General features: G+C 54.7%; 2 protein-coding genes across 2 annotated transcripts; both read left to right on the top strand.

The window, feature by feature from the left end:
• Positions 1 to 11,564: 11,564 nt before the first annotated feature.
• On the top strand, positions 11,565 to 19,835 carry LOC128350545 (uncharacterized). Its single transcript, XM_053308954.1, has 14 exons — positions 11,565 to 11,860; positions 12,151 to 12,214; positions 13,824 to 13,912; positions 14,229 to 14,292; positions 14,932 to 15,017; positions 15,344 to 15,416; positions 15,780 to 15,865; positions 16,620 to 16,695; positions 17,326 to 17,417; positions 17,954 to 18,026; positions 18,327 to 18,496; positions 18,870 to 18,992; positions 19,112 to 19,232; positions 19,758 to 19,835. Exons 1-14 carry the CDS (start codon positions 11,712 to 11,714, stop codon positions 19,833 to 19,835), a joined length of 1,344 nt encoding a protein of 447 aa, XP_053164929.1. The 5' UTR covers positions 11,565 to 11,711.
• A 5-nt stretch (positions 19,836 to 19,840) lies between these two features.
• LOC128350116 (uncharacterized) lies at positions 19,841 to 23,812 on the top strand. Its single transcript, XM_053307823.1, has 7 exons — positions 19,841 to 20,043; positions 20,236 to 20,385; positions 20,778 to 20,897; positions 20,999 to 21,107; positions 21,429 to 21,491; positions 21,739 to 21,930; positions 22,225 to 23,812. The coding sequence occupies exons 1-6, from the start codon at positions 19,957 to 19,959 to the stop codon at positions 21,921 to 21,923; spliced, it is 714 nt and encodes a 237-aa protein (XP_053163798.1). The 5' UTR covers positions 19,841 to 19,956; the 3' UTR covers positions 21,924 to 21,930; positions 22,225 to 23,812.
• The last annotated feature ends 3,973 nt before the right edge of the window (positions 23,813 to 27,785 follow it).

The following is a 27,785-nucleotide window of genomic DNA, read 5'->3' as shown; positions in this document are numbered from 1 at the left end:
AGCAGGGACTGCATTTATTTTAGCCCCAAATAGTCTGTCCCTCATGGGGTGCCATTTGTCCCTTATTTTTCAGCTTACAGCCATCAATGACGGACTCAGTTCGCATTCTCCAGGTATCAGGATCATGGAAACCATGCAAGTGATGACTGCTCGATTGTGCTCATGGCTGAAGCTCTTTTCACTGGCTAACAATGCTTCTCTTTCTAGAAAGCAAAATGACATCACACCCAATTTGGCTGATCATGGTTATATCCATAAGTGGAGGAGAAGCAATCCAAGTTGGAACTCAAACCATGGTTTAAATTGAAAGCGGTTTTTTAAAAACCCAGCCACAGGCAACTGCACAGTGCCACCTGAACATATGTCCCCGAGGGCTGTGCAGCCCTCTGCTTCCCCACTGCACCGGTGCAGTTAGTTTGGAAATCCTATTAGGCTGTTCTCTTGCCCCGCTGGGACATCCTTGCGCTACATCAGCCAGTGTGCTTAAGATGCAACAGAAATGCTTTTCCACAGCTGAAGGTGCAGAGTGGCCTTCCTGGATGAAAAACGCACAAGCAGCCCTGAGGGTTATTTGAGTTGTGCCTGTGCACCCTTCCTATTTGGGGCTGTGTTTTCCAACAGAAATGAGCAGAGGCTCACATGAGAGTATGCAGTCAACAACACTGTCTCTGTCGGCGCTTCGCTGGCCCCCATGCCTAACTTATCCCAGCTGGTTGGTTGTTTCAGTGTACAGTGTGTATGCAGGTACAAATCTGTACACAGGTACAGTCATTCACAAGCTATGCTGAACACAGGTACAGAAGTGCATTTCCTATCTGTAACCTGCATTTGAAAGGCCCGTATCCAGGTTCACTTTTAACATGAACACAGGTACAGTCATTCACACAAACACCAGTATGCGTGTACAGACATCCGCATATTTGCACAGCATAAATTTCTGAATCGGGCGGGCTCTAGGCTTCTTCCCAGGATGTCCCTTAGCAGAGTCAATCATCAATCCAGGTTCTTCCTTAGCAGCTAACTGTATCCCCTGAGCAGACACATGCAAGCTAGCTTTGCCCATTGATAAATCTGAAAACTTCCTTGGAGAGATGCAGTGATTGCTGGAGGGTATTGTCGTGCCCCTGATCACCTTTTCCCATCCATTCTTTACTGCTGCTTATCTGATCTCTCCTTTGCTAGCCAATGGCTCCTCCCCTTCCAATCCCCTGATAGAAAAAGCAATTGAAAGAGAACTAGGACAAGCAGCAACAAAGAAAGGCCTGATTCACACCGGCATCCAAAGCTAGGTTTAATGTGGGTTACCAACATTAGGTTGATTGCGGGAACCCATGCCAAGATGAATTATGGCCCGAGCTGAAGCTGAGATGCTTGCCTTGGAGTGGAGTCACACAATCACACTCATGACAATAACCCGAATTAAACCTAGATTCAGACAACTGTGTGGACTCGACCAAAGCATGGAGAAAGGCGACCATAGACTCTCTAATCTTCCACCAGCTTGCTCTGGCCACCTCGAAGAGAGCTCCAAAATCCCCAGAAGGCAGAGCCCTGACTTATGTGTGGCTAGATTCCCCAGAGGTTGAGTACAACATCTGGATCCTGAACAGGATCCTGTTCACAGTTCTTAACCCATCTTGGCCGAGCACCCAGACAGGCCAGAGGGGGAGGTCCCGTGGGGTGCCAGGAGGCAAAGAGCAGAGGATCAGCCAAGGGTGGGTATCAGATGCGGACAATGAGGCCAGAGGCATGGCTGAGGAACAGCAAGCTGATGAAGGGCCAGAGGCAGAAGATGCAGCGAGAGAGCTGGGCTGGTGGCTGGATACCAAAGGCGAATACTCAATCATACTACCTAGGAAGCTGCCTTACATGGACTCAGACCATTGGTCCTTCCCTCTCAGCACCGACTACCTGACAGAAGCTCCCCAGGGTCCCACAATGGCTCCTCCCTCCCTCCCTCCCTGGGGATTCCAGGGGCTGAAGCTCAGTCCTGCTGCATGCTAAGCAGAAGCTCTACCGTTGAACTACAGCCCTCTCCCCGCAACTCGGCCTGCTAAAAACCTTTTGTGTTTTTAGTAGCACCAACACCCTAAACAACTGAGCTAACCAGCCAGCTTCTGCTCAGAGGTTTTAAACAGGATGGGTGTGTGTTCTTCTCCCTGGGTGGTGGTGGGGTCACCCTGAATGAGCCGACATTTGCTGATGATGGTGCTCAGCCCAGCACTGCAGCCGAGAGAATGCCCGGGACCCCCGCCCACCCACCCCTCCCTGGCCGGAGACCAATCTGCCAGCTGGCGGAAGGATTTAAGAGGTGGGTAGCACCTAGGACTGGCTGCTAGAAGTCCCAGCAGGAGACCCCCTTCCTTCCACACCCTACTACTGCCATGCAGATGAATACTCACTTCGGCCAACTTTCATATTCTGAGCACACGTGATCCGTTTGCATGCCTGGCCCTTCAGTTCCAGTCTCCTGCAGAGGGCTGGAGACCTCCGAGCCCCCTTCCTTCCCACGCCAACATCCCATGTGCCAGTGGCTTTTCTTTCACGCAAAGCTGTACATTAGGGATCTGCTAAACCTCCACACCTCCTTGAGGAATTTCAGCTCGACTTTCCAAACCTCTGCTAGCTTCCCACAGTGGGCTGGCAAGCTGGATGCAGTTTCGGTAGAGCCCATGTCAGTTGCTAGATCTGCTGGGAAACGGCTTTCCGTGTGGACTGGGGGAGTGATTCAGCACCTGGTTTATGCAGAGCCCTCCATGTATAACTATTATGTGGCTTTGCCTTTTGGGACAGACTCCCAGGGGTGCTCAGCCTTGGGTCCCCAGGTGTTGTTGGACTACAGTGCCCATCATCCCCAGCCATGTTAGCCTTTGGCCATCATAGGAACATAGGCAGCTGCCTTCTACTGAGTCAAACCATTGGTCCATCTAGTGCACTATTGTCTACACAGACTGGCAGCGGCTTCTTCAAGGTTGCAGGCAGGAGTCTCCCTCACTCCTGCCTGGAGATGCCAAGGAGGGAACTTGGAACCTTCTGCATGCAAGGACGCAGATGCTCTTCTCAGAGCGGCCCCATCCCCTAAGGGGAATATCTTACAGTATTCACATGTAGTCTCCCACTCAAATGCAAACCAGGGTGGGCACTGCTTGGCAAAGGGAACAATGCATGCTTTCTGCCACAAAACCAGCTCTCCTCCCATAAACTCCCATCGTGGCTGGGGATGATGGGAATTGTAGTCCAACAACATCTGGGGACTCAAGGCTGAGAATCCCTGCAACAGCTTATTCTGCAGAATTATTTGCAATTAAAATAAAAAATAAAAATAAAAATAAACAATAATAAAAATAAACAATAATAAAAATAAATAAAAATAAAGAATCAAGTGACTCTCTCATCATCTTGTCTTCACTTTCTCTGAGTGGAACCCTGTTTTTACAACTTCAGTCTCAGGAATGAGGGGACATCTGCAAGTTCCATTCCAGTGTGGGGATCCCTTTGCTCCAGCCAGAAACCGCAGGCGCCACCCCCTTCCCTCTCCCCCCACTACCCCACCCCACATTCTGCGACCACCTAGAACTCTGAGGAAATTTCACACATCACCATGACTCTGATTTTTACTATTGTTTTGCATGGCTCAGCTGTTCCAAGGAGACTTTTGGCCCCAGTCTCCAACAAACACAATGACGGAAAATGTGAGGTTTAAGGCATTCTCTTTGCAAAAACAGAAGGCTGCTGTTCAGTGCTGGAAGCTTTCTCTCTCTCTCTTTTTGCCAACTCAAGGGAGCTTACTAGTTTGCCCTCTCCCCACCTTGATGAAGACATCAAGATAAACTATATTTATGGGTAAAAATATATCAAAAATGCACAAATTATGGGCTTGATCCAGCCAAAGTTAAACATAAACAACGACAAATATTTATATCCTACTTATCAACAAAAGCTTCCAAAGCGATTTACTTAGAGAAATAATAAATAAATCAAAGGGCTCCCACTCCCCAAAGGGCTCACAATCTAAAAAAACAACATGAGATAGACACCAGCAACAGTCACTGGAGGTCCTGTGCTGGGGGTGGATAGGGCCAGTTACTCTCCCCCTGCTCAATCAAAGAGAATCGCCATGTTTAAAAGGTGCCTCTTTGCCAAGTTAGCAGGGACAAACGTTAAACTCTTGTAAGCTCCAATATTTCAATGCACAGACTCAGCTCTCCCATTGAAAGCAACGGGCTTTCATTGTGCTTAACTCTAGCTGGATCCTTCCCCATGTATATCATCCAAAATGCATATAATCCAGAATGGATACTAGCATAAAATATTTTTCGTGCCTCCATTGCGTCCCCTCTCCAAATCTACATATGCTGCAGCAACTGGTGGTCTTGAGGTAGCAAAATGGGTAGTAACAAAATTGATAATACTGTGACCCGCTCAAGAACCACCAGGCTCGCAGCCCGATTTTCTGCAATCGTGGGAATAGCCTCCGTTTCTATTGCTGTTGCTTTGCATCTTTGATGGTTATATTATGCTTGTTTTAAAATCTTTTAATCAGATCTGTATTTTTATCTTTTTGCTGATATTCTTGCCTCCCCATCTCTGGCAACTTTTAAAAAGGCACTGAAGACATATTTGTTCACCCAGGCTTTTAATTAGCTGTATAGTTTTAATACTTTTAATGCTGGGTTTTAAATTATTTGAATGTTAATGATTTTAATGTTTATATTATTTTAATTGTAAACCACCCAGAGATGCAAGTTTTGGGTGGTATAGGGATATGTTAAATAATTCAAATAATAAACAAACAAATGATATTTTAATTGTGTGATTTTTGTAGTCTTGTGTTAACTTTTATGTGACCCACCTTCCGATGGTTTTAATGAAAAGAGGTATAGAAATGTAACAATAAAGAAAGAAACAGAACGGATTGCTCTGCGAGGCACCATTGCTGTGGGGACGGATGGGTCTATTGTGTGCTGTATCGGTGAGTTCCAGAGGCTCCTTGTTGTGTGACAAGCCATAGAAGAATGGGTTGGCAGAATGACAACAGAGTAGCACCATCCGTGTGTGTGCCCGTGTCTGAGTGTGATTGCCCTGAAATGTGCCTGACACAATTGTTGCTTCTTTCCTTCCAGGGGCCTGAAGGCGTCATGGCGCCAAGCCAGTAGACCTGTGAAACATCTAGCAGGACGTGAGACTTGACTGGCCATCTGCTGCGCCTGGCTTACTGGCCACAATGGCCTTCGGAGGGCAGCCCTGCTATGATCCAGAAAGGAGGAGATTCCTGGCCCGGACCCCCTTTTACAAACACCCCCCCCCCGCTCTGCCAGGGTTTCTGCTCCTCAGAAACTCTATGATCCAAATGTATTAGCAGCCTCTCCTTCAGGCACCGTAACACCTGTGTGGTGGAGACGTCTCCCTTTGCTTCTCTGGAGATCTGGGGGTCCAAATGTTGGGAAGATTCCTCCTGCCCCTTGGAGGAAAGGCACGGCCCTGTTGTCACCCAGCCATGTGTGCTCAGGAACAGACTTCAGTCTGGATCCCAATCTGAAGGGTTGCCAACCTTTTTTACTGGCCTGGCTCCTTTAAAAATGCCTTGACATTCAAGAATTAAGCAACTGAAGCTTTTGCTGTCATGGAAATGCAGACATGGGAAAAGCTTTGGCAATTTAATTTCTGTAACCAGGTATCTTCTAAAGGAACAGGAGCAGGATTGGTTAGAGAGTTGGCAACCCTGGGTGCTTGTGCCCCATGCCCACCACTAGGCCCTGAGAATTCTGCACTGGGGGTGGGGTGGGAGATGGAGGGAGGATAGGAAGGGCCAGTGCTGCCAAGTGGCACTTATGTGGAGGATGGGAATTGCCCCCTCTTGATGTAGCCTGGCTCCTCTGCTCGGAGCAAAAGCTTGACCAGTTTGAGCAGGTGAAGCCATTCCTAGCCAAAAGAGATGGGAAACTGCTTCACTAGCTTAAGCTCTGCATGTCAGGCGTCTGCTGAAGTCACAGGAGCAGGACCAGGTAGAGAGTTGGCAACCCTGCCTGTGGGTGCCTCATGCCCACCACTGGGCCTGGGAGTTCCGCCATCCTTGTTTAGATCCAAATATGGCAGTTGCTGGGGGGGGGGCGTCCCCGGCCAGGAGTGTTTACCGGTCGCCATGGGGCTGGAGGTTCCGCTGCTGCCTTCAAACTGTCTGGACTCGACCGTTGGCAGGAGGACTTTCTGGCCTCTCCTGCTGCTCACGGCAAATTTCCGTCCAATTTTGACCGCAAGGGAGCGCAGAAGATGGCCTCGGGCAAGGAGTCCAGAGTGAGTGTCCACCGCCCGGCCCCAAATAGGTTCATGTGGTGGCAGGTGACCCCCAGGTGTCGGATTTGGGTCAAGGTGGAGACATTTAGGAAGCGACACTGTCCTAGCCCCTTTGGGCTGACCATGGTGGGCAGGAAGGGATTGGCCCAGCCCATCTTCACAGGGTCTTCATGGAGCACCGGCCCCTCATCGATGGGTCAGCCCCCCCTCCTCCTCCAGGACCTCTTCCAGCAAGGAAGCACAGAGTGGAGCCACCTGCAGAGAGCTGGAGAAGGAGCTCCAGACCTCTCTGAGCTGCTGCCCAATATAGGGGTTTCTCATTGTCTGGAAACACACCAGCAGGGATTCAAACCAACAGCCTCCTGCTCTCTAGGCAGGTTGCTTCCTTGCTGGGCCATTAGGTGGCTTTAAAAAAACATTGGTCATTCTTGGGAGCTGCCGGGTATGCCTGCATTGGATGCTCCAAAGGGGTCAGGCTCGGGAACACTTTAAGTCTCCAGCAACACCCCTGCAGAGAGGCCTTCTCCCTCCCTCCCTCTTTGGATCGATGGTGATGATGACCTCCTTGTTTTGGAAGGCCCCTTCCTCGGTAGCTTAGAATGAGAAAATACGAGTTTCATTGTTTGTAAGCCTCTTTGATATTGTTAAACTAAAACTAGGATATAAAAGAAATGAAACGTTGTGGAGGGGGATGGAGGGGAGGTAGAAACGGCAAGATGTGCCAAGTGGCACTTATGTGGAGGATGGGAATTGCCCCCTCTTGATGTAGCCTGGCTCCTCTGCTCGGAGCAAAAGCTTGACCAGTTTGAGCAGGTGAAGCCATTCCTAGCCGAAAGGGATGGGAAACGGATTCACTAGCTTAAGCACTGAATGTCAGGCGTCTGCTGATGTCACAGGAGCAGGACCAGATAGAGAGTTGGCAACCCTGCAGATGTTGGTGCCTCGTGCCCACCACTGGGCCTGGGAGTTCCGCCATCCTTGTTTAGATCCAAATATGGCAGTTGCTGGGGGGGGGGGTCCTCGGCCGGGAGTGTTTACCGGTCGCCATGGGGCTGGAGGTTCCGCTGCTGCCTTCAAACTGTCTGGACTCGACCGTTGGCAGGAGGACTTTCTGGCCTCTCCTGCTGCTCACGGCAAATTTCCGTCCCATTTTGACCGCAAGGGAGCGCAGAAGATGGCCTCGGGCAAGGAGTCCAGAGTGAGTGTCCACCGCCCGGCCCCAAATAGGTTCATGTGGTGGCAGGTGACCCCCAGGGGTCAGATCTGGGTCAAGGTGGAGACATTTAGGAAGTCCCTCTTGGCCCCTTTGGGCTGACCCATGTGGGCATGAATGAACTGGCCCAGGGCACCTTCACTGGGTCTTCATGGAGCACAAGCCCCCCATGGATGGCTCAGAGCTCCCTCAGCCCCCTCCCTCCTCCAGGACCTCTATCTTCCCGCGAGGAAGCACAGAATGGAGCCACCTGTACAGAGCAGGGGAAGGACTCCTGGCCTCTCCGAGCTCCCGGCAGGCAGCTTCCCCCTTCAGAAGTCACAGGAGCAGGATGAGTTAGAGAGGGGGCACCTTCCCAAGTGGTGAGACTCTCCTATTGAGCAGGGGGGGAGCAACTGGCCCTCTCCAGCCCCAGCACAGCATCCCTCCCGTGGTGTTGCTGCCATCGGCTTGAGGTTTCTTTTTGGACTGAGAGCCCTTTGGGGACAGGACATCATCTCATTCAGGTGTTCTCGGTTCCTTTCTCTGTGCCTGTCATCCGCTTGGAGTCTTTTGGTTGGAGAGTGGTCTGGAAATATGCGTAGCCGCAGAAGTCCTTGCTTAGATTCAAAAAGTGGCCGTTGCTGAGCTGTATCCCAGGGCTGGGTATCTTGACCTGGTTGCCATGGCGCTGGGGTTCCGACGATCCTGATGGGGATGGAGGTTCCGCTGCTGCCCTGGGAGCCTCTGGACCGGACTGGTGACAGGAGGGCGTTGCGGTCTCTCCTGCTGCTCACGCCAAAGGTTGTCCATTTGGGGCCACCAGGGAGTGCTGAACGTGGCCTCCTCTGGCAAGGGGATCAGCGGGAGGGCTCACCACCCTGCCTCAAACAGGGTCAATGGGTGGGGGGGGGGCGACCACCAAAGTTCTCAAAGCGGTTTGGGTCATGGTGAGAAATCTCGGAAGTGAGTCCCTCCTGGTCCCTTTGGGCTGACCCCGGTGTGTCTGAACAGACTGGCCCAGCCCATCCTCACTCCTGCTCTCCTCTCTCCTGGACAGGACAAGGGAGAAGGAGGCCCCTTACTCCGCGGCGTGGGCAGCCTTGATGGGGCTACTCCTGTGGCTCCACTCAGGTACGTTCTCCTGCTCCTCCTGGGTTATCCGGGCCCAGTTTCGATGGATGGCACCATGGATTTGAAGACCACTTGGGACCCTTTCAAGAAACATGGCCCCGGCCAGGGTTTCATAAGCTGCCCCCCCCCAAAGAGGTCCCTGTTCACAAGAAGCACCAGACAGAAAGGAATGACAGCAAGGGCAGGCCAAGGGGTCTCCAAAGCCCATCAGTCTGAACTACCTGGGCTTTGGGGGAGGCTCCAGGGGTTCAGGCACAGGAGGCGAGGCAGGGCTCTCATGCACATGGAGCTCTCTAGGGTTTCCAATGGGGAAGGGTCCCCTAGCCTGCTCTGCCAGGACTGGGGGGCTGAGAGGCCCCATGGGCTGGTGTGCCTGGCCCACCATTTCTCAGTGCCTAGATTCCAGGTGAGCCCTGCAGCCACCCAGAGCAGGAGACTGGAGCCAGGGTGTGGCTGGCTGCTTCTTCAGGGCTGGATCCCCTGGTGCCTTCTTGAGTGGCAGCAGGGGAAAGGGAGCAGTTGGGGTGGGGAGCAGTGGAAGCCCCTCTGGGGGGCAGAGGAGGAGGTCGTGGCAGCCCCTCGGAACAGGTGGTGCTGAGTCAGACCATTGCTCTACTAGCTTCATGGTGGTCTACTCTGACCAGCAGCCACTCTCCAAGCCCCAACCAGGGGAGCTGAGACGTTTTAGAGGTTTTCACACTAGGCGACATACAGGGGCGCAGCAAGGTTGGAGTGGGCCCAGAGACCAGATTTTAAAATGGGGCCCCCCTCAAAGTCCAGGGCCTCCGCACACCCCAGGCCCCCAAGGATTTAAGTCTGATATTTCAAAATAAGTATGCTGCCTGGAAATACATTTCACTGAATACACACACACAAACACTTCACAATATATAGTGATATACATTGAGAACTATATATTTGTGCTACATTTAATGCCCAGAACACACTAGAAACACTAATGATTAAAATGGGACCCTTGCTGCAGATTAGCAAAGGAGACTTTCAACCATGCAGGGTGAGCCTATGTCTGTTTTCTCAGAATTTTGAACAAATTCGGTAATGTTTGATTGCAGGAGGTTTTTCACAGGAGGCTTTTAAAGCCCTTTAACACACATCTCCTCTGGAATGGAGGTGCTGCATTCCCAGGTTGGCCAGATTGACCCAGAAGTCCCTGCGAGTTCTTGGGGAGCAGTTCACACACAAGAAAAATAAAATAAAATAAAATAAAAGCACCACACATGCTTCACAGTTCTCACTCAGACTTTCTGGGTTGTAAAACAACTTGAGCATCAGTGCATTTATGAATGAACTAGTATTTTTTAGCCCGTTAAAATAATGGGCACTAGAACCTTTTTTCTTATTTTTGGTTTCCTTTTTTCCTTCTCCCGCTCTCTCGCCCTCCTTTCCTTCCTCTCTCTCTCTCTCTCTCATTCCTTCCTTTTCTCTCCCTCTTTCTCTCTTTCTTTTCCTTCCTTTCTTCTATCTCCCTCTCCCTCCTTGCTGTTTTCTTTCTCTTTTCGAGAGTGCCGCTGGTGCCGCGGGTGGCTGGGTGGCCGGGCCTACAGTGCCGCCGTCGCTGTGGGCGGCTAGGTGGAGAATTCCGCCGCCGCCGCCGCAAAGAGTTCTCCCCGGTTCCCGCTTGTTCTCTGTTATCCCGGTTCCCGCTTGCTCTCCCTCGCCACTGCCGCCTCTGCCCTCCCCGGTTACTGCTTGTTCTCTGTCATCCCGGTTCCCGCTTGCTCTCCCTCGCCGCTGCCGCCTCTGCCCTCCCCGGTTCCTGCTTGTTCTCTGTCATCCCGGTTCCCGCTTGCTCTCCCTCGCCGCTGCCGCCTCTGCCCTCCCCGGTTACTGCTTGTTCTCTGTTATCCCGGTTCCCGCTTGCTCTCCCTCGCCGCTGCCGCCTCTGCCCTCCCCGGTTCCTGCTTGTTCTCTGTCATCCCGGTTCCCGCTTGCTCTCCCTCGCCGCTGCCGCCTCTGCCCTCCCCGGTTACTGCTTGTTCTCTGTCATCCCGGTTCCCGCTTGCTCTCCCTCGCCGCTGCCGCCTCTGCCCTCCCCGGTTACTGCTTGTTCTCTGTTATCCCGGTTCCCGCTTGCTCTCCCTCGCCGCTGCCGCCTCTGCCCTCCCCGGTTCCTGCTTGTTCTCTGTCATCCCGGTTCCCGCTTGCTCTCCCTCGCCGCTGCCGCCTCTGCCCTCCCCGGTTACTGCTTGTTCTCTGTTATCCCGGTTCCCGCTTGCTCTCCCTCGCCGCTGCCGCCTCTGCCCTCCCCGGTTACTGCTTGTTCTCTGTCATCCCGGTTCCCGCTTGCTCTCCCTCGCCGCTGCCGCCTCTGCCCTCCCCGGTTACTGCTTGTTCTCTGTCATCCCGGTTCCCGCTTGCTCTCCCTCGCCGCTGCCGCCTCTGCCCTCCCCGGTTACTGCTTGTTCTCTGTTATCCCGGTTCCCGCTTGCTCTCCCTCGCCGCTGCCGCCTCTGCCCTCCCCGGTTCCTGCTTGTTCTCTGTCATCCCGGTTCCCGCTTGCTCTCCCTCGCCGCTGCCTCCTCTGCCCACCCCGGCTCCCACTTGTTCTCCTTCCCCGCTTCTTCTTCTTTTGACCTGGGAGACAACATGGCCACCCGTGTCCCGGCGGCCGTATCTTTCTCGGGCGCTCTGAGCATGCACTCTGCGCATGCCCAGAATGCCCAAGAAAGACATGGGCGCAGAGACATGGGCGCACACTTTAGCTCTTTGAATGAATGAATGAATAAATAAATATAATATAGTTTGTTCCAGAAGTTTTTAAAATTTTCTGCCATGAAACAAGCCACTTATAGGGCTTTTTTTTAAAGCCAGCAAAATTTCCAAGCTGTTTTAAATTAAATATTCAGAGACTTCTCAGTCTCTCCCCCCCCCCCATATCAAAGCCCTATGGCAAGCAGATCCCTATATATGGGCGGGGGGGGGGGGGTGGCGGTGACCACAAAAAGGAGTTCAGGTTCTACCTGGCAAATGCTGGGCTGGGCGGAGGGTCTGCTGCAGAGAGCTCTGGGGGCCACCCTGCCTGCCTGCCTGCCTGTCTGCCTGCCTCCTTGCTTGCTTGGGGCCTCCCTCCATGTCTACTCCAGTTCAGGCTTCACTGGGGCCTACACGGAGGCCTCCCTGCAAGCCCCGCCCGGGAGAAAAGCAGCTCTTGGCAGGCAGCTGGTCTGGTGCCTCGATTGCCGGCCAGGAGGACAAGCAGGAGAGAGGCGGGCAAGCAGGGCAAGTGGCCGAGGGGACCTGGGGCTGGGCAGGGGGCAATGGGGAGTCATGCGAGGAGTCTCTGGGGCCCCCAGGCAACCGCCTCCCCTTGCCTAATAGTAGTTACGCCCCTGGCGATATATCAATTAGATTAAACTAAACAAAGTCCATGAATGTTGCAGGGAGGGGGAGGGTTCTTGCCTCCACGCCCTGCCACGAGGCATCCGGCTGTCCGTTGTTGGAAACGGGGTACTCGGGGTTCCTTCGACACACTCACTCCCTTGTGTCTTTTGTCTTTTTTCTCCTCTCAGTGACTTCCAGCCACAGGAGATTAACGAACAGCGCTCCGTGACCGAAACTAGCAAATGGTCACTGGTAAGGGATGGAAATCCAGTCCGTACATGGCAGGGCTGGGAGGGGGTGGGAGAGACCCCATTTGAAGCGAGTCTAGAGGGAGTGCGGGAGACCCAGTCTGAGCAGGTGGGAGGAACGTTTTGAGAACTTGTCTTGCAAAGCCATAGGCTTCAAAATTTGCAGTGGTAGTAGCCGTGAATTGGGTGGGTGGGATGAGTGACCATCGGGGCTCAACTACAAGTCACTCGTGCCAAGGTGGACGCCCCTCCCTATGGAGGAAGTAGCATGGGAAATTGGGGGATGGGAAGTGCTGAGAGGGAAGAGGGGTGTCTCTACCTGCCTTCCACCCCTCGCTTCTTCATTCCGCTCTCCTGCCCCAAATCACTCCCTCCCCGCAGGGTTCCAGACTTTGATTTTCTTCTGGACTACCAAGCACAAAACATGTCCAGAAAGGGAGCAGTCTGGAGGGGAACTAGAGTGGGGAAGTCTTCCTTGGGGCAGATTGGGCACTCCTTCCCCTCTGCCCCTGCTCGGCTCCACATCACCCCCTTTCCGGCTTGGCTTAGCATGTAGTTGAGCATCAGAAGGGCCCTCAAAAGACGAGGCTGCATCAGACGGCCAGTAGCTCTTCCCAGCAAAGAGACAAACCTAGCTAGGCTTCTCTGATCTAAAAGCACCTCCCCTGAATGTGAAACCATAGTGTCCCTTACAGCAAGAGGCCTGACTCTCATCCGGGATCCTGTGACTCCAAATGGTCTAATACCTAGGATCTCACCCAACTCCCCAGGAATGGGGGGTGGGGGGGGGAGGCTGATCTCTGGGCTTCAGTAGATTTTGGGGTTTGGTTCCTCTCTGAGCATTTATTTTTTGAATGAATGGAAACGGATACCATTCCTATGTGTTTCCATTCGCTCTGACACAATGGCACCCATGAAATAAATGGCCATGAAAGTGTGTCCAGTTTGTAGGTCCCATTCGCTGACATTGGTTTTAGGACTGGCTTCTTGTGGTGTACCTGGGCTCCCACTCAAGGCCGGTCGATCGCTATCGGAGACCGAAGGGGCAGCCATCTCTTCCCCAAAGGCATTGCCCTCCATTCTGCCACCCATGACATTCTGGCAGGGCAGGGCCTTGTTTTTTAAGGAAGGTCCCACGCGCTGGAGCTTCCATTCAGACCCGGTACTTCAGGAAGGATGCACTCTCTTTGTGGTGGGGAAAGAGAAACCAAAACCAATGAGTGTAAAAATAGACTAAAATAAACACACACACACACACATATAAATCAGCTGAATGAAAAGAAAATATGAAGACAAAAATTTTAAAAAATCAAGTTTCAATGAGATAGCTATAGATATATATTGCAAGACTCTAAATAGTAGCTTAGATGCATCATCAAGAAAAGCAATATGAGAACAGGAAGTGTCTCTTTTAGTCAGCAACGCAACTGCAGGGGCCCAGTTCTGTGGGGGAGCGTCCCCAGCACCGTTTTGAGGTGCAAAGGAGCCACTTCCTGCTTTAAGCGCATCTGTTAAGGTCCCTTTGAAGGAGGTGTGACGTTTGGCTCCCAGACGCCCTGGAAAGATCAAGTGGGCGTCAGAGCACCCATTCCTCTCTCCTCTCTCCTTCACAGAAGTCATTCTCGGACGGCTCCAGGATCCAGCATGTCAAGAGTGGGAACGGGATCCTGGATGAAGCGGTTGCCAGCAGTTCCCAGAGGAGGTAGAGTTTCTTCTTGAAATGTTGTGTAGGGAAGATTTTCTGTCCCACAGCCGGCCTGGATCTGGGATGGATCCAGTGCAGCTGACTGGCAAGAGGTGCAGGACCTACAGAAATGATGTCTTCATACATTTTGTAGAAGAATTCAGTCCTAGAAGATGTGGTGGTGATGTCCACTAGCTTGAAGGTCACAGGGGACAGCTTCCTGGAGGCATTCGGCTGTCCCCTATTGGAGGCAGAGTGCTGGGCTAGATGCATCTTTGGTCTGACCCAGCAAGGCTTTTCCGAGGTACTCATGCCATTTTATTTCTTCCTGCAGTGTCTTCACGGTTGAGGACGATGGGTGGTTCCTGCAGACCATTGCCACCGCATGGTCTTGTGAGGTAAGGACACCATTCCTGTCACTTTTGTGGATGGGATGGTTGAGGAGTGAGGGGAGATTGCATCTCCCAAACTATAAATACCAGGGGGTCCCATTCGCATTTGTTTCCATTCCCCATGAAAGGAATGCAGAAAAAAATGGCAAGAAATGACAACAAGAAATTAGCATTTAATTCTAGAGCTCCTATGCACTGACCTTTCTGTTAAGGACTGCTTTCTTTGGGTAAAGAAAGAGATCTCAGAGACCTACCTGACATGCTGTCTTCGGACCAGAGCTCCAGAGTGCAGCCAACTGATTCCAATGTCCATTTTGAAGGCTGGCGGCTATTTTGAAGGATGGTCGCCAATTGTTGACCACAGCAAAACTCATATCACAGTGGAGGTTCATTGTTGGGCAAACCATGAAAGAAAATGGCCACAAGCATGTGGTGGCTGTGCCCTGGCACTCCCAATAACAGTTAATGTTAGAGCACATTGTTTATTTTTTTTAATAAGACTTTTTAATTTAAAAATCAAAATAATCTAAAGAAATAAACATGAATTCAAAGAAAATGAAGGGAGAAAACCTAAACCCCAAGGCCCTAGGGAGATCAGAGTGAGCACAACTTCACGCATTGCTCTCCTTTTTCTCTCATTTGCAGGGTGCCGACATCGAAGAGGCCGAGATCCCAGAGGTCAACACAAGGGATCAGGAGCTGGACGTGGAGAGTTTCATCAGTTCCCAGAGGTACTAGCTGGAGGGGCAGATCCAGAGCTCATGGAAGCAGAAGACTTTCCTTAAGAGCCCATCCTGGGGCTGGGGGAGGTGGTTAGTTTAGCAAGAAGCCAGGGGTGGGCAGAAGCTCTGAGCATCTTGGAGAGTTGTTTGTCTCCTCCTCTTTCCACAAGGGGACAGGGGTCTCCATGCCCAGCCTGTGGGCTTCCTGCAGGCATCTGGCTGTCCACTCCTGGAAACAGGGTGCTGGGCTGCATGTCTCATTCTTCTCATCAAGCAGAGCTCTTTCTAAGCACTGCTCTTCTGATCTCACATGTCTTCTTTCTTTCTTTTCTTAGCGTCCAGAGGCCAAGCACCGTACAGAGGAGGCTGCACAACGCTGCTGCTGACGAAGAGCCATCCCTTGGAGAGGTCAGAAAGCATCAACATCCAGTCCCTCCCTTGGAAGGACTGAGGGTTGGGCTTGTGGGTCCCCCGTGTTGCCCAGGAGTAGAGAGAATGTGGAATGGCTCCAGTTTGAGAAGCTGCAGGGTGGGTGGCCACCTTCTGACAAGAGTTTGCTTAAACCTCCGAAATGGCCATGCTGTGGTGCAGAATTGGCCTCCCCTGTAGCTCTTCTGGGACATCAAAGGTCCACTTCCGGCCCACTTCCTGTATCCAGCTCACCTGGCGATGACCGCTGGGAGGTGCCCGGCTGGCCTTTTCCCTGCTGAAGCCTGGAAAGCTCAACGCGAGGGCCAGAGCAGCCATTTCTCCCTCCTCTCTCCTTCACAGAGTTCTTCCTTCCCGGGGGCCGAGACTCCGCAAGCCAGCGTGGAGGACGAGGGGTCGGAAGGGGACAGTGACACCAGTTCCCCCAGGTACCTTTCTCAGCTGAAGGGCAGCTCCTGGGATCATAGAGGCAGATCACCTTCCCTGGGAGCCTGGGGTGGGGCGTCGCTATAATTGAGCGAAAGGGTCCAAAGAACACGGGCCCCCAGCTCCCAAGGGCCCTCCAGCTCCATCCCTCCCTATTTCCTTCATTATCTCCCTCACTCCGGGGGGCCGCCAGAGAGAGGGATGAACACGGGCCCCCTCTCCCCCAGCTACGCCCCTGAGCGTCTCAGTTTAGCCAAAAGAAGCCTGCAGGGTGAGATGAGCGTTTCTGAAAGGCCTGAGCACCTTGGAGGGGTATTTCCCTAACCCCCCTCACTGCACGAGGACAGGAGCTCAACACAAGGAGTAGACTGGCATTGGGTGCAGCACAGAGCCCAGAAAATGCATTTTCTCCCTCTCGCCCCACACACCACACATTGAAAGCTATGGAATTCACAACCCCAGGATGGGCTAATGGCCACTAGGTCCAGCAAATGATTAGACACGTTCATGGAGGAGAAGCCAATTGAAGACTATTACCCATGATAGCCAAGGAACTTCAGAATCTGCAGGGGGGGGGTGTTTGTGTGTGAATAAACACATTTTGATGCCACATATAACCAGGTCTCAAGTGGTTCACAACCAACTAAATAGGCATCTGGCTGTCCACTGTTGGGCTACACGTGTCTTTCACCTGACCCACAGGGCTCTTGGCATGCATGGATGTTCTTATGCCCCGTCTCTCCTTTCTTCTCTCAGAGTCCCAAAGCCAAATAAGTGGCTAATCAAGAGGCTGCTGAACACTGAAGTGGTGGAAGACTCGTCCTCGGCAGAGGTCAGGAATGCTCATCCATTTTTTCAGGTGGATGGGCTCTGGGTTGTGTGTGTGTGTGTGTGTCCCCTGTTCCCCGATAGGAGACAGAACCTGGAACAGTTCCAGTTCTAGATGCCGCAGGGTGGGAGGGATTTGGATGAGTGGGGTGGGAAGAAAATGCAGGGCTCCCGTTGAGGCACTGGGAAGGGGTTGGAAATGCGGTGGAAGGCTCTTCTGGGTGGAGATGCCAAATGCCTTTGTTCTAAGAGGCACATCTGGTTTTAGAGCATGGCTGCACAACCTTGGGCCTCCTGCAGATGTTGGCCTACAACTCCCATAATCCCCGACTACGGGCCACTGTGGCTGGGGATGATGGGAGTTGTAGTCCAACCATGTCTGGAGGGCCGAAGTTGTGCAGCCCTGTTTTAGAGGGTCATCCATTCATTGGAACCCTCAGTGCCCCTTACAGCACGATGGATGACCCCAAACTACCTGTTCCTCTGGAAAGTGTGGTCAAGCCCTACTAAGCAAGAACAGGGTGCTGCCTGGACTCAACGCTAAGTCCCTTGGGCTTAGTTCCTCCTCTCAGAAGCCTCACAAGGTCAATGCAAGCCCTGGAACAATCCCATTTCTCTTCTCTCTCCTCCCCAGTGCTCCTCTACGGACGAGGACGACACCATGTATGAGGTGAGCAGCATCGAGGACGAGGTGTGGGACTCTCCACCGGCCCCCGGTTCGGCCAGGTAGGTACCCTCCTCTCAGCTGAAGGGCCTTAGGAGCCAGTAGGGAGCGGGGGGGGGGGCTTTTAGCGTAGCCAGCAGAAGGCTGCAGGGGACAGGGGCAGCTCCCCCATGTCTGAGCCCCACAGAGGGATGTTTCCTCCTCCTTGCCCTCTGAGGACTCTGGAGGGGGAGTTCAACCAAGGAAGCCGATTGGCAGCAGGTGCGAGACAGACACCAGCAAGTCTATTGCTGGCTGTTAGCAGAGGGAGCTCCGAGCCCCCCATGCTGTTGGCATGACCGGGTGTTGGGGAGAAGGAGCAGGGGAGGGCTCCTGTCTCGATGCCCTCTCTGAACACTTCCCAGGGCTTCTCAGTGGGGCACGAAAGGCTGGACTTGGGAGATCTCTGGCCTGGTGAAGTTCCCCTGCCAGCCACCTCCCAAGGGAGGCGAGATCCTTGCTCAGCATCTCTTTGGGTGCTCGTGTTCTTCTCCAGCTGGCTGCCATCTCCAACAGGACAGACCTTTGAGCAGCTTTTCTCTCTCCTCTCCTCTCTCAGGAACATCGGCGGTGGCGAAGAAGGAAGAGGACAGCTGGCCCCAGACTGGTTCTCCTCGGTCCATCTGGGAGAGGTAAGGGGCGGAAACCAAGGGTGACTTCCCTCCACCCCTCCGCCCTTCCTTTCCTGCACTACGCAGCATGGCGGCTTGGATGGCAGCCACTGTTTACACGGGAGGCGGGGACTTGCCCTTCCCCCTTGGGGATGTCTTTCCCTTGCAGTGGACCTCATGCTCCCTGAGCCAGAGGCAGCACCCTCCAGGCCCAGATGTGCGTGCAGACACCCATGGCACTGGCCTGGCCCCGGGGATTCTCCTGACCCATAACTGTCCCTCGGACTGTGTGCTGAGGCCCGGCCCTCCCCTTCTCCTCAGGGGAGAGCAACAAAGAAGATCGGGGACGTCATCCGGTGCGTGGAGTATGCCAGTGAGGTGGAGGAGAGGTTCCCTGAACTCCTGGTGGGCCTGGTGAACAAGATCCTCACCGGCCTGCAGAACACCACCGAGGGAGTGGGGAACCGGGAGAGCCAAGACCTGCCTCCTGAGTAAGTCATGGCGCTGGGGAAAGCGAGGCCAGCAAGTCCTCCTTCCAGCACTCTGGGAGGACAGGCTAGGGCCATTTGTCCCATGTCCCACTCTGATGGGTGAGGAGCATTTCTGGCCTGTTGGGGTGACTCTGGCACGGTGGTCCCCTCCCTCAGCTACACAGAGGAGACCCCAGAATTTGCAGCCCTCTTGGATCTGCAGAGAGCCTTAAAATGTGTCTGCAGTGTTAAAAAACCAGCTGTGGGGAAAGTCACTTCACCCCTGTGGTCTCCCTCCCATGGTCCAAGACAGTCCCTCCACCCCTGACACTACGCCACCCCGCAAGGAGACACACACTTTGGGGACAGCCACCTCCTCTTCTCTTCTCTGCAGGGAGACCTCGCAGATTGTCCGGACCCTGCTGGAGAGGGTGGCACAGGTGACCCCAGAGAAGACCTGCTGGGAATCCCTGTGCTCTCCGCAGAGCTGCCTCCAGGGTGTGGCCCTCTTGGTGAGGTAAGTAGGAGTGAAGAGGAGATTTCTCAGGAGGCCTGGGGGCTGGGGTGGTTTGGGTCAGGTCTGCTCTTTCCGGGCCTTCCGCCCAGGACTCAGCAGGGTCCTTTGGTGTGTTGCAGGGCTCTCCTACAGACACCATCCTCCACAGTGGCCAGGCTGAAGGCATACCTGGCTTCCCTCTTCAGCCTGGACAAAGATCCAGAACAGCATTCCCTCGCAGAGGTGGCCTTCTTTGTGGAGGTGAGCAGCGAGTTCCTCGGCGTGGGCTTCCCTGAGAGGAGGGTCTGGCCCCAGGGGCTGATGGATGTTTTCCTCCTTTCCCTCTTTTAGCTGCTCCTGAAAGACAAAGACTTCGCCGCCTTGGAGAAGACTTGGACGCTCCTGGTAGCGTGGCTAGTCCACCCCAGCCAGAACATCCGCTACCTGAGCGAAAGGGGACTTCTCCAAATCTATGGAAAGCTGAAGGCGGTGAGTGACCCAGACCCACGACCCCGGGAGCATCTCTGGGCATGGAAACTCCTCTCTTTGGGGAGCCCTGCCTGAGGCTGGTGCTCCTAGGCATCCCCAGGTGTGATGGGGAGATTTCTCCAGTTGGGTGGATTGAGCCTGTGGAACCCTTGCCACAGGACGAAGGAGAAATCCTGAAGGGAAGGCACAGAAATGCATCTCTCCGTGGGAGCCCTGATTCCCCACGTGCTCCAATGCCGCCTTCTCCCCCCTCTTTGTGCCTCCGGCATGGCTTGAGTGATCTCCTCCCCAAGGCAGTGGATGGAGGCCAAGCGGCATCAGCCCCCCGAGAGGCCTGTGGTCTGTTTAGCAGGGGGTGGACTAGCATGGGTTTGAAAGAACTCCAAGGATCCACCTTTTTTCACCCTAGGCAAAGAAACCCCAGGATTTTAGTGCCGGGATCCTGGGAGGGCTCAGGACCTCCAGTCTGGAAGCCACTTTGGGGGTCCTGGCCTTCATGGAGCGGCTGAGGCACTGCCCATCGGAACATCAGGCCACCGTGAATGCTGCCCTGGCTGCCCTGTGCCGCCCTCTCTTCCACCACGTGAGTACTTGCACGCCAGCCCTCCGCCCCGGCTCTATGAGGGCCGGCCAACCTGTAGATTCCGACCGGCTTGGAGAAGGGAAACCGGACACCCCCTTGAGACCTCTTGCAAGAGACCCATGCAAGCTCTTCTTCATGGTGATGGAGGTGAGGAATTCCTCCCTGCCAACGACAACCCCTGTTTTTTTGTAGGAGGAGGCTAAGATCCGAAGGGCAGCCATGAAGACCCATCTGGATCTCCTGCAGCACCGCCACCACCATCATGAGGGTACAGAAGAGAACATCACGACCCTCATCGCGGTGCTGATGCATGTGGAGGATGAGGACCTGGAGGTAGCACAGGTGAGAGCCCACTTTTTCCTGCCTCCTCTACAAAGGTGTTTAGGCTTCCCCAAGTCCAGCCACCCAGTGGCAGACCTCAGAGCTAGCCTCACGGGGTGGTGAATCATCCAGCTGTCCCGCTGTGGCTTGGCCCATCCAGGCCTCTCTGAAACCTTTCAGGGAATGGACCTCTCCACCCCCTTCTACTTTCTCTTCCCAGAGTTCATCCAGGGCCCTTCTTTCCTGGGATGGGGAAAAGCTTCCCCTCTTGAATCTGGCTGTCCTCGGCTGTGCTTCAGCCAACGAGAGGCCACCAAAGTCCAAAATCTCCCCTACTCCTTGAAGCCCCCTAAGAGGTTTCTTGGAATGCCTTGGGAGGCTTTCCCACTCCCATTCCGGTCTTTCATTGGCAGGCTGCAAAGGACAATCTGAGCCTCCTGGCGGAAGCCCTCCTCTGGCACCTGGAGGGCAGGCTGCTGGCGCGGGACTCTTACAGCCTGCAGGAGCTGCTCCACAAGATCGCCAAGCGTCTGGTAAGGGCAGCCCCTCCCTGTCCGTCCCTCGGCTCAAATGGCTCAAGGACCTTTGGGCGATGCTTTGCTCACTCGGGATTTGTCTTTGCTCTTGATCCCAGATTCGGCAGCTCGGCACAGAGGACGCCGTGGAGATGGAGACCACCAAGATCCTGGGCTTCTTCCGCAGCGAGCAGCCTTCAGTGAGGAGAACAGCTGCCCTGCTGATCGGTAAGGGAAACAAGACCTTTGGGTCTCCCTTCGTGGGTCGTCTTGGTGGGCAAAGGTTCACTCTCCTTGAGTGCACTTCCAGAAGGGTGGGGGGGCAGGAGCTGTTCCCTCCCCAGGAGGACTGGCCCAGTGAGCGTTAGCTAGGAGTCTTGACTTCATTTCCTCCCAAGGTGACATAAGAGTCCCTGGAGGAATGGCTCAATCTGTCAGTCCCAGAGGGAGCAGAGAGGGGAGGACTTCCTCTCCTGAATGATGGGAAGTGAGCTGTCCATGCGCAGGGTCCTGAACTGTGGTCCCATTTCCTTCCACCCTTGTTTTTAGGTCACCTGGTCCACAAAAAGGGCAGCATCCTCACTGAAGGGAACATAGAGACCTTCCATGCTGGTAAGTGCAGGTTTCTGGGTGGGAAGGGGCAGTTTCTGTGAGGGGAGAGGCCTAGGTTTAGGGACCACAGACCCTCAAATGGAAGGTCCCGGTTGCATCCTCAGGGATGCCCAGCAGTAGGGTTTCCCAGAGTGAAGGGGAGAAAGAGTCAGGACTTGCTCCCTCTTGGTGTGGAAATGGTGGGGCTTGGCGAAGGGTGGGGTGATCTCTTCATGCCATTGCTGAAGTTTCTCCTTCATCCTTCCAGCGCTGGAGAGCTTGCTTGGCGACCATGACCCCGAGGTCGGGAGAGTTGCCTGCAAGACGGAGAAGATCGTGAAGAAGGCTTTTTCCCTCCACTCCCGGCACGGGTTGCGGGCTGCCGTTCGGCGCTTGTGGGCAGGCTGTAAGAAGAAGAGACACCCGCCAGAGTACGGTGATCTCTCCACCTGACCGACTGGTGAGCAGACCAAGGCAGGGCTTAACTTGAAGGGGCCCCGATGGTTAGGGAGGGGGCTGGGGCTGCAGGCAGGGCGGGCAGGAATCTGGGCAGCCCTCCCTTGTGTTGGAATGCCATCTTCGGCCCTTGTGGCCAGTTGTACAAGTAGCCCAAGGGAAAGAGGAAAGATCTCTCTTCCCTCTGGGAAATGAGGACACGGATATTCTGCCAGGAGTCCCTGGTGCTGGGTGGTGTCATGGGGGAGAGTGTGAGAAGACCCCCAATCTCTGAACCAATGTCCTTCTCTCTTTCCAGGAACAACAGCCCCGTGCTCTCCCCTGGAAGATCAGCAGCTGAAGGGAGACTGAAGAAACACCATGCAGCGCAGTGGATCCGGACCAGCCAGAAGACCTCCTCCAACCCCGTGGATAGAAAGAGCTGTCCACAAGACGGCAGCAGGGAAGTGCAGTTCTGTCTGAGGAGTGAGGGGGAAGCAGGCTCCACTCCCCTGGCCCAAGGAAGCCCCGCCTCCGGGGTGCAGAAGCCCCTCCCCTTGCCTCTGCTGCAGGCGGTGGGAGGAGGCTACAGGACCACCCTGCCCCCAAGTGGCCCTTGGGAACCATTCTTGGGCTCTCCTTGGGTCCGGGGAGGCTGTGTGGCCCCAGCAGGAGGGCAAGGTCACCGCCTCCCTCCATTTCCACCAGCTGGCCGGGGAGCGCCCCCTCCTCCTTCCACCTTTCTCCCCTTCCCCAGCGGCCTGGCTTCCCCTGGCAGGGGAAGCACCATCCAGGCATCCGCCCCCTCCCCTGCCGAGGGTGTGCTCCTCCCCCCCTCCCCTCCCGCAGCCACGCCTCCCTCCCCCCTCCGCTCCCTCCTCCCCCCTCCCAAACCGGGGCAGCAGCAGAGGAGCCCGGGAGACTCGGGGGGGCCCCTGCAGCCCCAGTCGCGCCCCGGTGCTGCCCGGTGGCAGGCCAGAGAACCCTCCTCTCCCTCCCGCTCCCTGCTGTGTAGCACGTGATGAGGCGTCCAGCGGCAGGCCTCTCCTCCCAGGCCTCCCCAAGTCTGGGGCGCATCCCCTCCCCTCCCCTCCCTGTTACACCAAAGGGGCTCCTCCTTCTCCACCCCAGAGGCGAGGGGGCAAGGGAGGCATCAGCCACCAGGTCTGCCGAGGAGGCCGAGGGAGGGTGCTTGGGCCAGGCTGGACGATGGCTCGACCTCCCGCTTCCTCACTCACCCCTGCTCCCTTCCATCTGCTCTGGGCAAGCGAGGAGCCCCTCTTGCTCCAGCGGGCAGGGGGGAGTGAGCAGAAGATCCTCTTCGGAGCGGGGCGGGAGGTGTGGCCATGACACCGTCCCTTGCTGCACAGTGGGGAGCTGAGGTCAAGCAGAATTCTCTGGCTTGCCCCCCCCCCGTCAACCCCCACCCCCCTGCCCGATCCCCGCTTGCTGGGCTGCCGGAGCGGAAAGGGAGGAGGAGCAGGGCAACCCCACTGACGCTGCTCTGTGCTTCTTGCAGGCATGTGCTGCTGCTGGGCGGCTGGAGGAGTCAGTCGATCCGCCCCAGAAGAGGAGACCAAGTGAACGTGCCTGCAAGGAGCGGGGGGGTGGGGTGGGAGGCTGGCTGGGACTCCCCCCAATTTTGTTTGCCCTCCCATTCCCTTTGTGACCCTGGGCTTCCTTTCTTCCCTCCCTCCCTCCCCCTCCCTCCCAGGGGCAGAATGGGCTTTGCTGGTCGCCCTGTTGGGGGCCGAGTAGGAATTTTTGGCTTTCCAACAGATTGGCCGAGATGGAAAGCTTTTTTTGCCTACTCCATTCTGCCCTGTTTTGTTTCCTTTAGTTAGAAAGTTAAGTGACGACTTGTGACCTAATTGAGTATCTTAATAAAGTTGCCGCTTTTGTTAGCATCCCGCCGTTTCTTCCTCTTTCCTTCTCGTCTCCCTTGGAGTCTTTGTGCCAGATCTGGTCAGGGCCCGACGGGGGGCACTGAGAGGGCGCCAAAATGTGTGTGGGGAGGGCGCCAGATCTGGAGAAGAATCGGTGGTGAAGGGTGAGAGTTGGGGCGCACGGGTAGGGCACCCCGGGAATCTGCCCTGTTCGCCTGTGGGCCAGCCCGAGCCTGTGTCTGGTCCGTGATGGTGCTCGGTCGACATCCTTGTTGCTTCTTCTATGATGCTGCTGATCTCAGCCTTTTATTTCACTGGAGAGGGCGCTAGAGAGAGAGATCCTCAGCCCCCCCCCCCAGTGCCCCCCCATCAGAGCTGCCCCGGCCCCATAGGCCAAAGGCCATCAATATCAGAGCTAGCGAGAGTGCCCCAGTCCCCCCCCCAGAAGAATCCCACCCAAATTCGAGCTGCAGCCTCCACCATGAGGTCTAGAAACTTCTTTTTTTGAAGAGGAAAACAGAAAGCTGGAACTCTCACCATTCTGCTCAAGCAGTCAGATGTCATTTCTTGTACTTGCACATAAACCCTCTTCAGACAATACGTTGTATGGGTGTACAGATGGCAGTACGCGTATATGTGTTTGTGTGAATGACTGTACCTGTGTTCATTCTGAAAGTAACGCTGGGTCCAGGCCTCTCAAATGCATGATTCGGATCGGAAGCATACTGCTGAACCTGTGAGCAAGGCTTCCCCTGGGGCGACCCGGGGCTGGGGGCGAATCAGCGTGTGCGAGGCCTCCTTCACACTTCAGTATAATTCACATTACATGTTCACACACACATATAACTTCTTTATTTGACACATTTGCGTCCCTCTCTTACCCTCTTGTCAGCCGTGTCCTAATGGCCGGACAGGGCTATCGTCTCACCCACACGATTCCCAGAATTCTGGGGAACCGTTTTACGATCACGAAAACCTTTCCTCCGAAACAGTCGGATCATTTTTCATGGTTCGTGGCTCCCGACTGGCAGCCCAGTTAATTCCCATTTTCTGAGATTGTGGACCTCTGGCCAGCCACGTTGGCTTGGAAGATGGGGCGCTCCTTCCCGTCTGGGCTCGGCCGTGCGGGAGGGGCAGTGCTTGCTTACCTCCTCTCCGGTGCTCTCGGGGGAGCCTGCAGTGCTGGGCAGGGCCGGAGTTGGCGCTGGAGGCAGGGGCTGCGGTGGTGTTCCTTGCCCGGGTCTGGTGGGCAGCGGCAGACCTGGCCTCGGCTGAGACTCCTGGATGCAAGAAGAGGAAGTGAGGCGTGCGGAGGGTGCCTGCTGCATCCTGGCCCTCCAAAAGGCGAGGTGCGACTTACGAATAAGAATCCAGTGAATATTTATTGACCACTTGTCAACAAGAATTTCTGCAGGCGATTCACATAGATATACACTATATCTATGCCCACTGCCCGTGAGCCTGAATTACTCGCGAGGCAAGGTGACCCCTTTATGGCCGGAAGAGGTGCCTCTGCCTTCATCTTGGGATGGGGAGCTCCCTGCTCCTCTTCTGTCTCCCACCCTGGCCTGCAACTCTGCCTGGCCCTCCAAACAGCACATTCGCCTTCATGGGTCCCTGGGAGAGACTGGACAGGATTCTGCCCTTTGCCAGGGATGGAAGCTGGGAGCTGCTGCAGAGAAGGTACCCAGTCTACCACTGAGCAATGGGCTTTCCTGGCCTGGGGCGGGGGGACCTCTGGCCGGCCATGTTTGCTTGGAAGATGGGGCGCTCCTTCCCGTCTGGGCTTGGCCGTGCGGGAGGGGCAGTGCTTGCTTACCTCCTCTCCGGTGCTCTCGGGGGAGCCTGCAGTGCTGGGCGGGGCCGGAGTTGGCGCTGGAGGCAGGGGCTGCCGTGGTGTTCCTGGCCCGGGTCTGGTGGGCAGATGAGTCTCCAGGATTCCAGGACAGGGAGAAAGGTGTGAGGAGGGTGCCTGCTACATCCTGGCCCTCCAAAAGGCGAGGCACGACTTACGAATAAGAATTCAGTGCATATTTATTGACTGCTTTTCAATAAAAGGTTCCTCAGGCAGTTTACATAGATAGAAATAAAACGGGCCCCTGTCCCCAAAGGGCTCACAGTCTAAAAAAGAAATATAAGATAGACCCCAGCAACTGCCACTAGAGCGATGCTGTGCCGTTGGGGATGGACAGGGCCAGTTGCTCTCCCCCTGCATCTGGCATATGATGTGACCAAGAGAGCGGGCAGGAGAAAACGCTCTGCAGCACCCTCCCGTTTCCGCCTGAAGTCCAGCTGATCCCAGGGGATGGCCACGTTGGCTTGGGGAAGGAGAAGCTGCTTGCAGGCTGCCCAGTCTCGGCTCACCAGTGTTGGAGGGGCAGAGCTTCCCACTGGACTGGGGGGGGGCTCCAATCTCCACCTGCCCCCTCGCAACTGCAGCAGCACTGAGGCCAAGACCCTCCTCCTCTCAGCCCGAGACAACCCACAAAGGGCTGAGCTCAGAGGGAAGCGTGTCCCAGAGAACTGGGTTCTCCGTGTGGGGCCCACATGCTTCTGATTTCCTCACCTCATCCAGCTTCCGGAGGGACCTTAATCTCTGGAAGCGGCCCTCCTTCCTGTATTTGTCCAGGATGCTTTGTTGCTGCAAAGCCTTTCCCTTTGGACCCTGGTGGGGAAAAAGAGCCATTCACCAGCCAAGGCCGAATGAGGTGTCTGCATGAAATTCATCACAATCTAAGCTAAACAGCACCCTCCGTTTTCAGTGTGATATCCATCTGACCCCTCCACCTGCCAGACGTGTGTTCTCCGGACCCTGGTGGAACAAACTGCAATTCCCCAGCTAAGGCATGAATGATTGGCTACTTGCTGTGAAGGATTCTTCCTGCTGCTAGATATGATGTGATGATTTAGGACAGAAAGAATGACCCACCTTGAATCCACTCTCATTCCGATCCAAGAATCTACTCTGAGAAGAACAGCTCTGATACAACAAACCCCTGTGCCCCATGGGTTTTGGGTTTAGGGATGGTTGGAACCCTATGTGCACTACACCACCACTCGCTCGAAGCAACCCTGGTGCACCCCAAGTGGAGTTATGGGGCTGCTGAAATTCCCCATTATTCCCGATGGAGAGGAAGCTTAAAGATGAGCAAACTTCAGAAATTCTTTTAAAAATCACCCCTTTCACCAAATTCTTTGAAATCTGGGTGGTAGGAGGCACCCATTGGGACACTACCACCTGACCCACTCTTCTGCCCCCTCTGACACTGTCAAGAGTCAGCGCCCACCTCCCACGGGTTCCTCCCCATCTCCTCTGATCTAGTTTCTGATTTAGTACTGTCAAAAGGGCCCCCGCTTGGGAAAGTGTCAAGATCACTGCTCTGAGGTCTCGATCCCTTCTCGGACTCTGGAGGCATTTCCTCCGACTTGGTTCATATGCTGTGCTGGGTGGCCGGACCCTGTCAGTGTCTGTCCCCACCTCCCACAGGTTCCTTTCCCTCTTCTCTGATCTAGTTTCTGATCCATACATGATTGGGGCTTGGGAGGGCGCACAGATGCAGAGAGGGACTGGGAGCTTGTCCCACCCAGCTGATGGCCAAGAGAGCAGCTAGCGTGCCCTCGGTTGAAGCTCTGCTGGTCCTTCCTCCTCTTCTGTTAGGAGTAGGACGGGTTTCCCAAACAATACCTGAATGTCTTCTGTGACTGGCAGCGACCCAGGATCACCGTCTCTGTCAGATGTCCCCAGTCCTGGCATGCTCCAAGGCTCTTGGTTTGGCTGCAGAAAGATTCAGCACAGGCTTGGTATCCAGAGGGCTGGAAATGCATTTTCTCTGGTGGTGGCTGACATCCAGAGCAGCAGCAGAGCGCTGCTGGAAGGATGCAGCACACGCGTGAAAATATGGCACTAGCCAGAAACCCTAACTAGCTAGCCAGAGACCTAAGGCTGCAGAGGTCTTGTCAACATTGCTTAAGCAACAACTAACCTGCTCTGGTG

The sequence above is a fragment of the Hemicordylus capensis genome, chromosome 3, assembly GCF_027244095.1.
Source record: "Hemicordylus capensis ecotype Gifberg chromosome 3, rHemCap1.1.pri, whole genome shotgun sequence".
Classification (NCBI taxonomy): domain Eukaryota; kingdom Metazoa; phylum Chordata; class Lepidosauria; order Squamata; family Cordylidae; genus Hemicordylus; species Hemicordylus capensis.
This window is presented reverse-complemented; position numbering and strand designations above follow the sequence as displayed.

Excerpts from the sequence above, each read along its gene's own strand:
- LOC128350116 (XM_053307823.1), top strand. The coding sequence starts at position 19,957 with ATGGAGCGGCTGAGGCACTGCCCATCGGAACATCAGGCCACCGTGAAT. Across the intron at positions 20,044-20,235 it reads GCCGCCCTCTCTTCCACCAC|GAGGAGGCTAAGATCCGAAG; the intron begins GTGAGTACTTGC and ends GTTTTTTTGTAG. Across the intron at positions 21,108-21,428 it reads AACAGCTGCCCTGCTGATCG|GTCACCTGGTCCACAAAAAG; the intron begins GTAAGGGAAACA and ends CCTTGTTTTTAG.
- LOC128350545 (XM_053308954.1), top strand. The coding sequence starts at position 11,712 with ATGTCTACTCCAGTTCAGGCTTCACTGGGGCCTACACGGAGGCCTCCC. Across the intron at positions 16,696-17,325 it reads AAGACTCGTCCTCGGCAGAG|TGCTCCTCTACGGACGAGGA; the intron begins GTCAGGAATGCT and ends TCTCCTCCCCAG. Across the intron at positions 19,233-19,757 it reads AGGTGGCCTTCTTTGTGGAG|TGGATGGAGGCCAAGCGGCA; the intron begins GTGAGCAGCGAG and ends TCCCCAAGGCAG.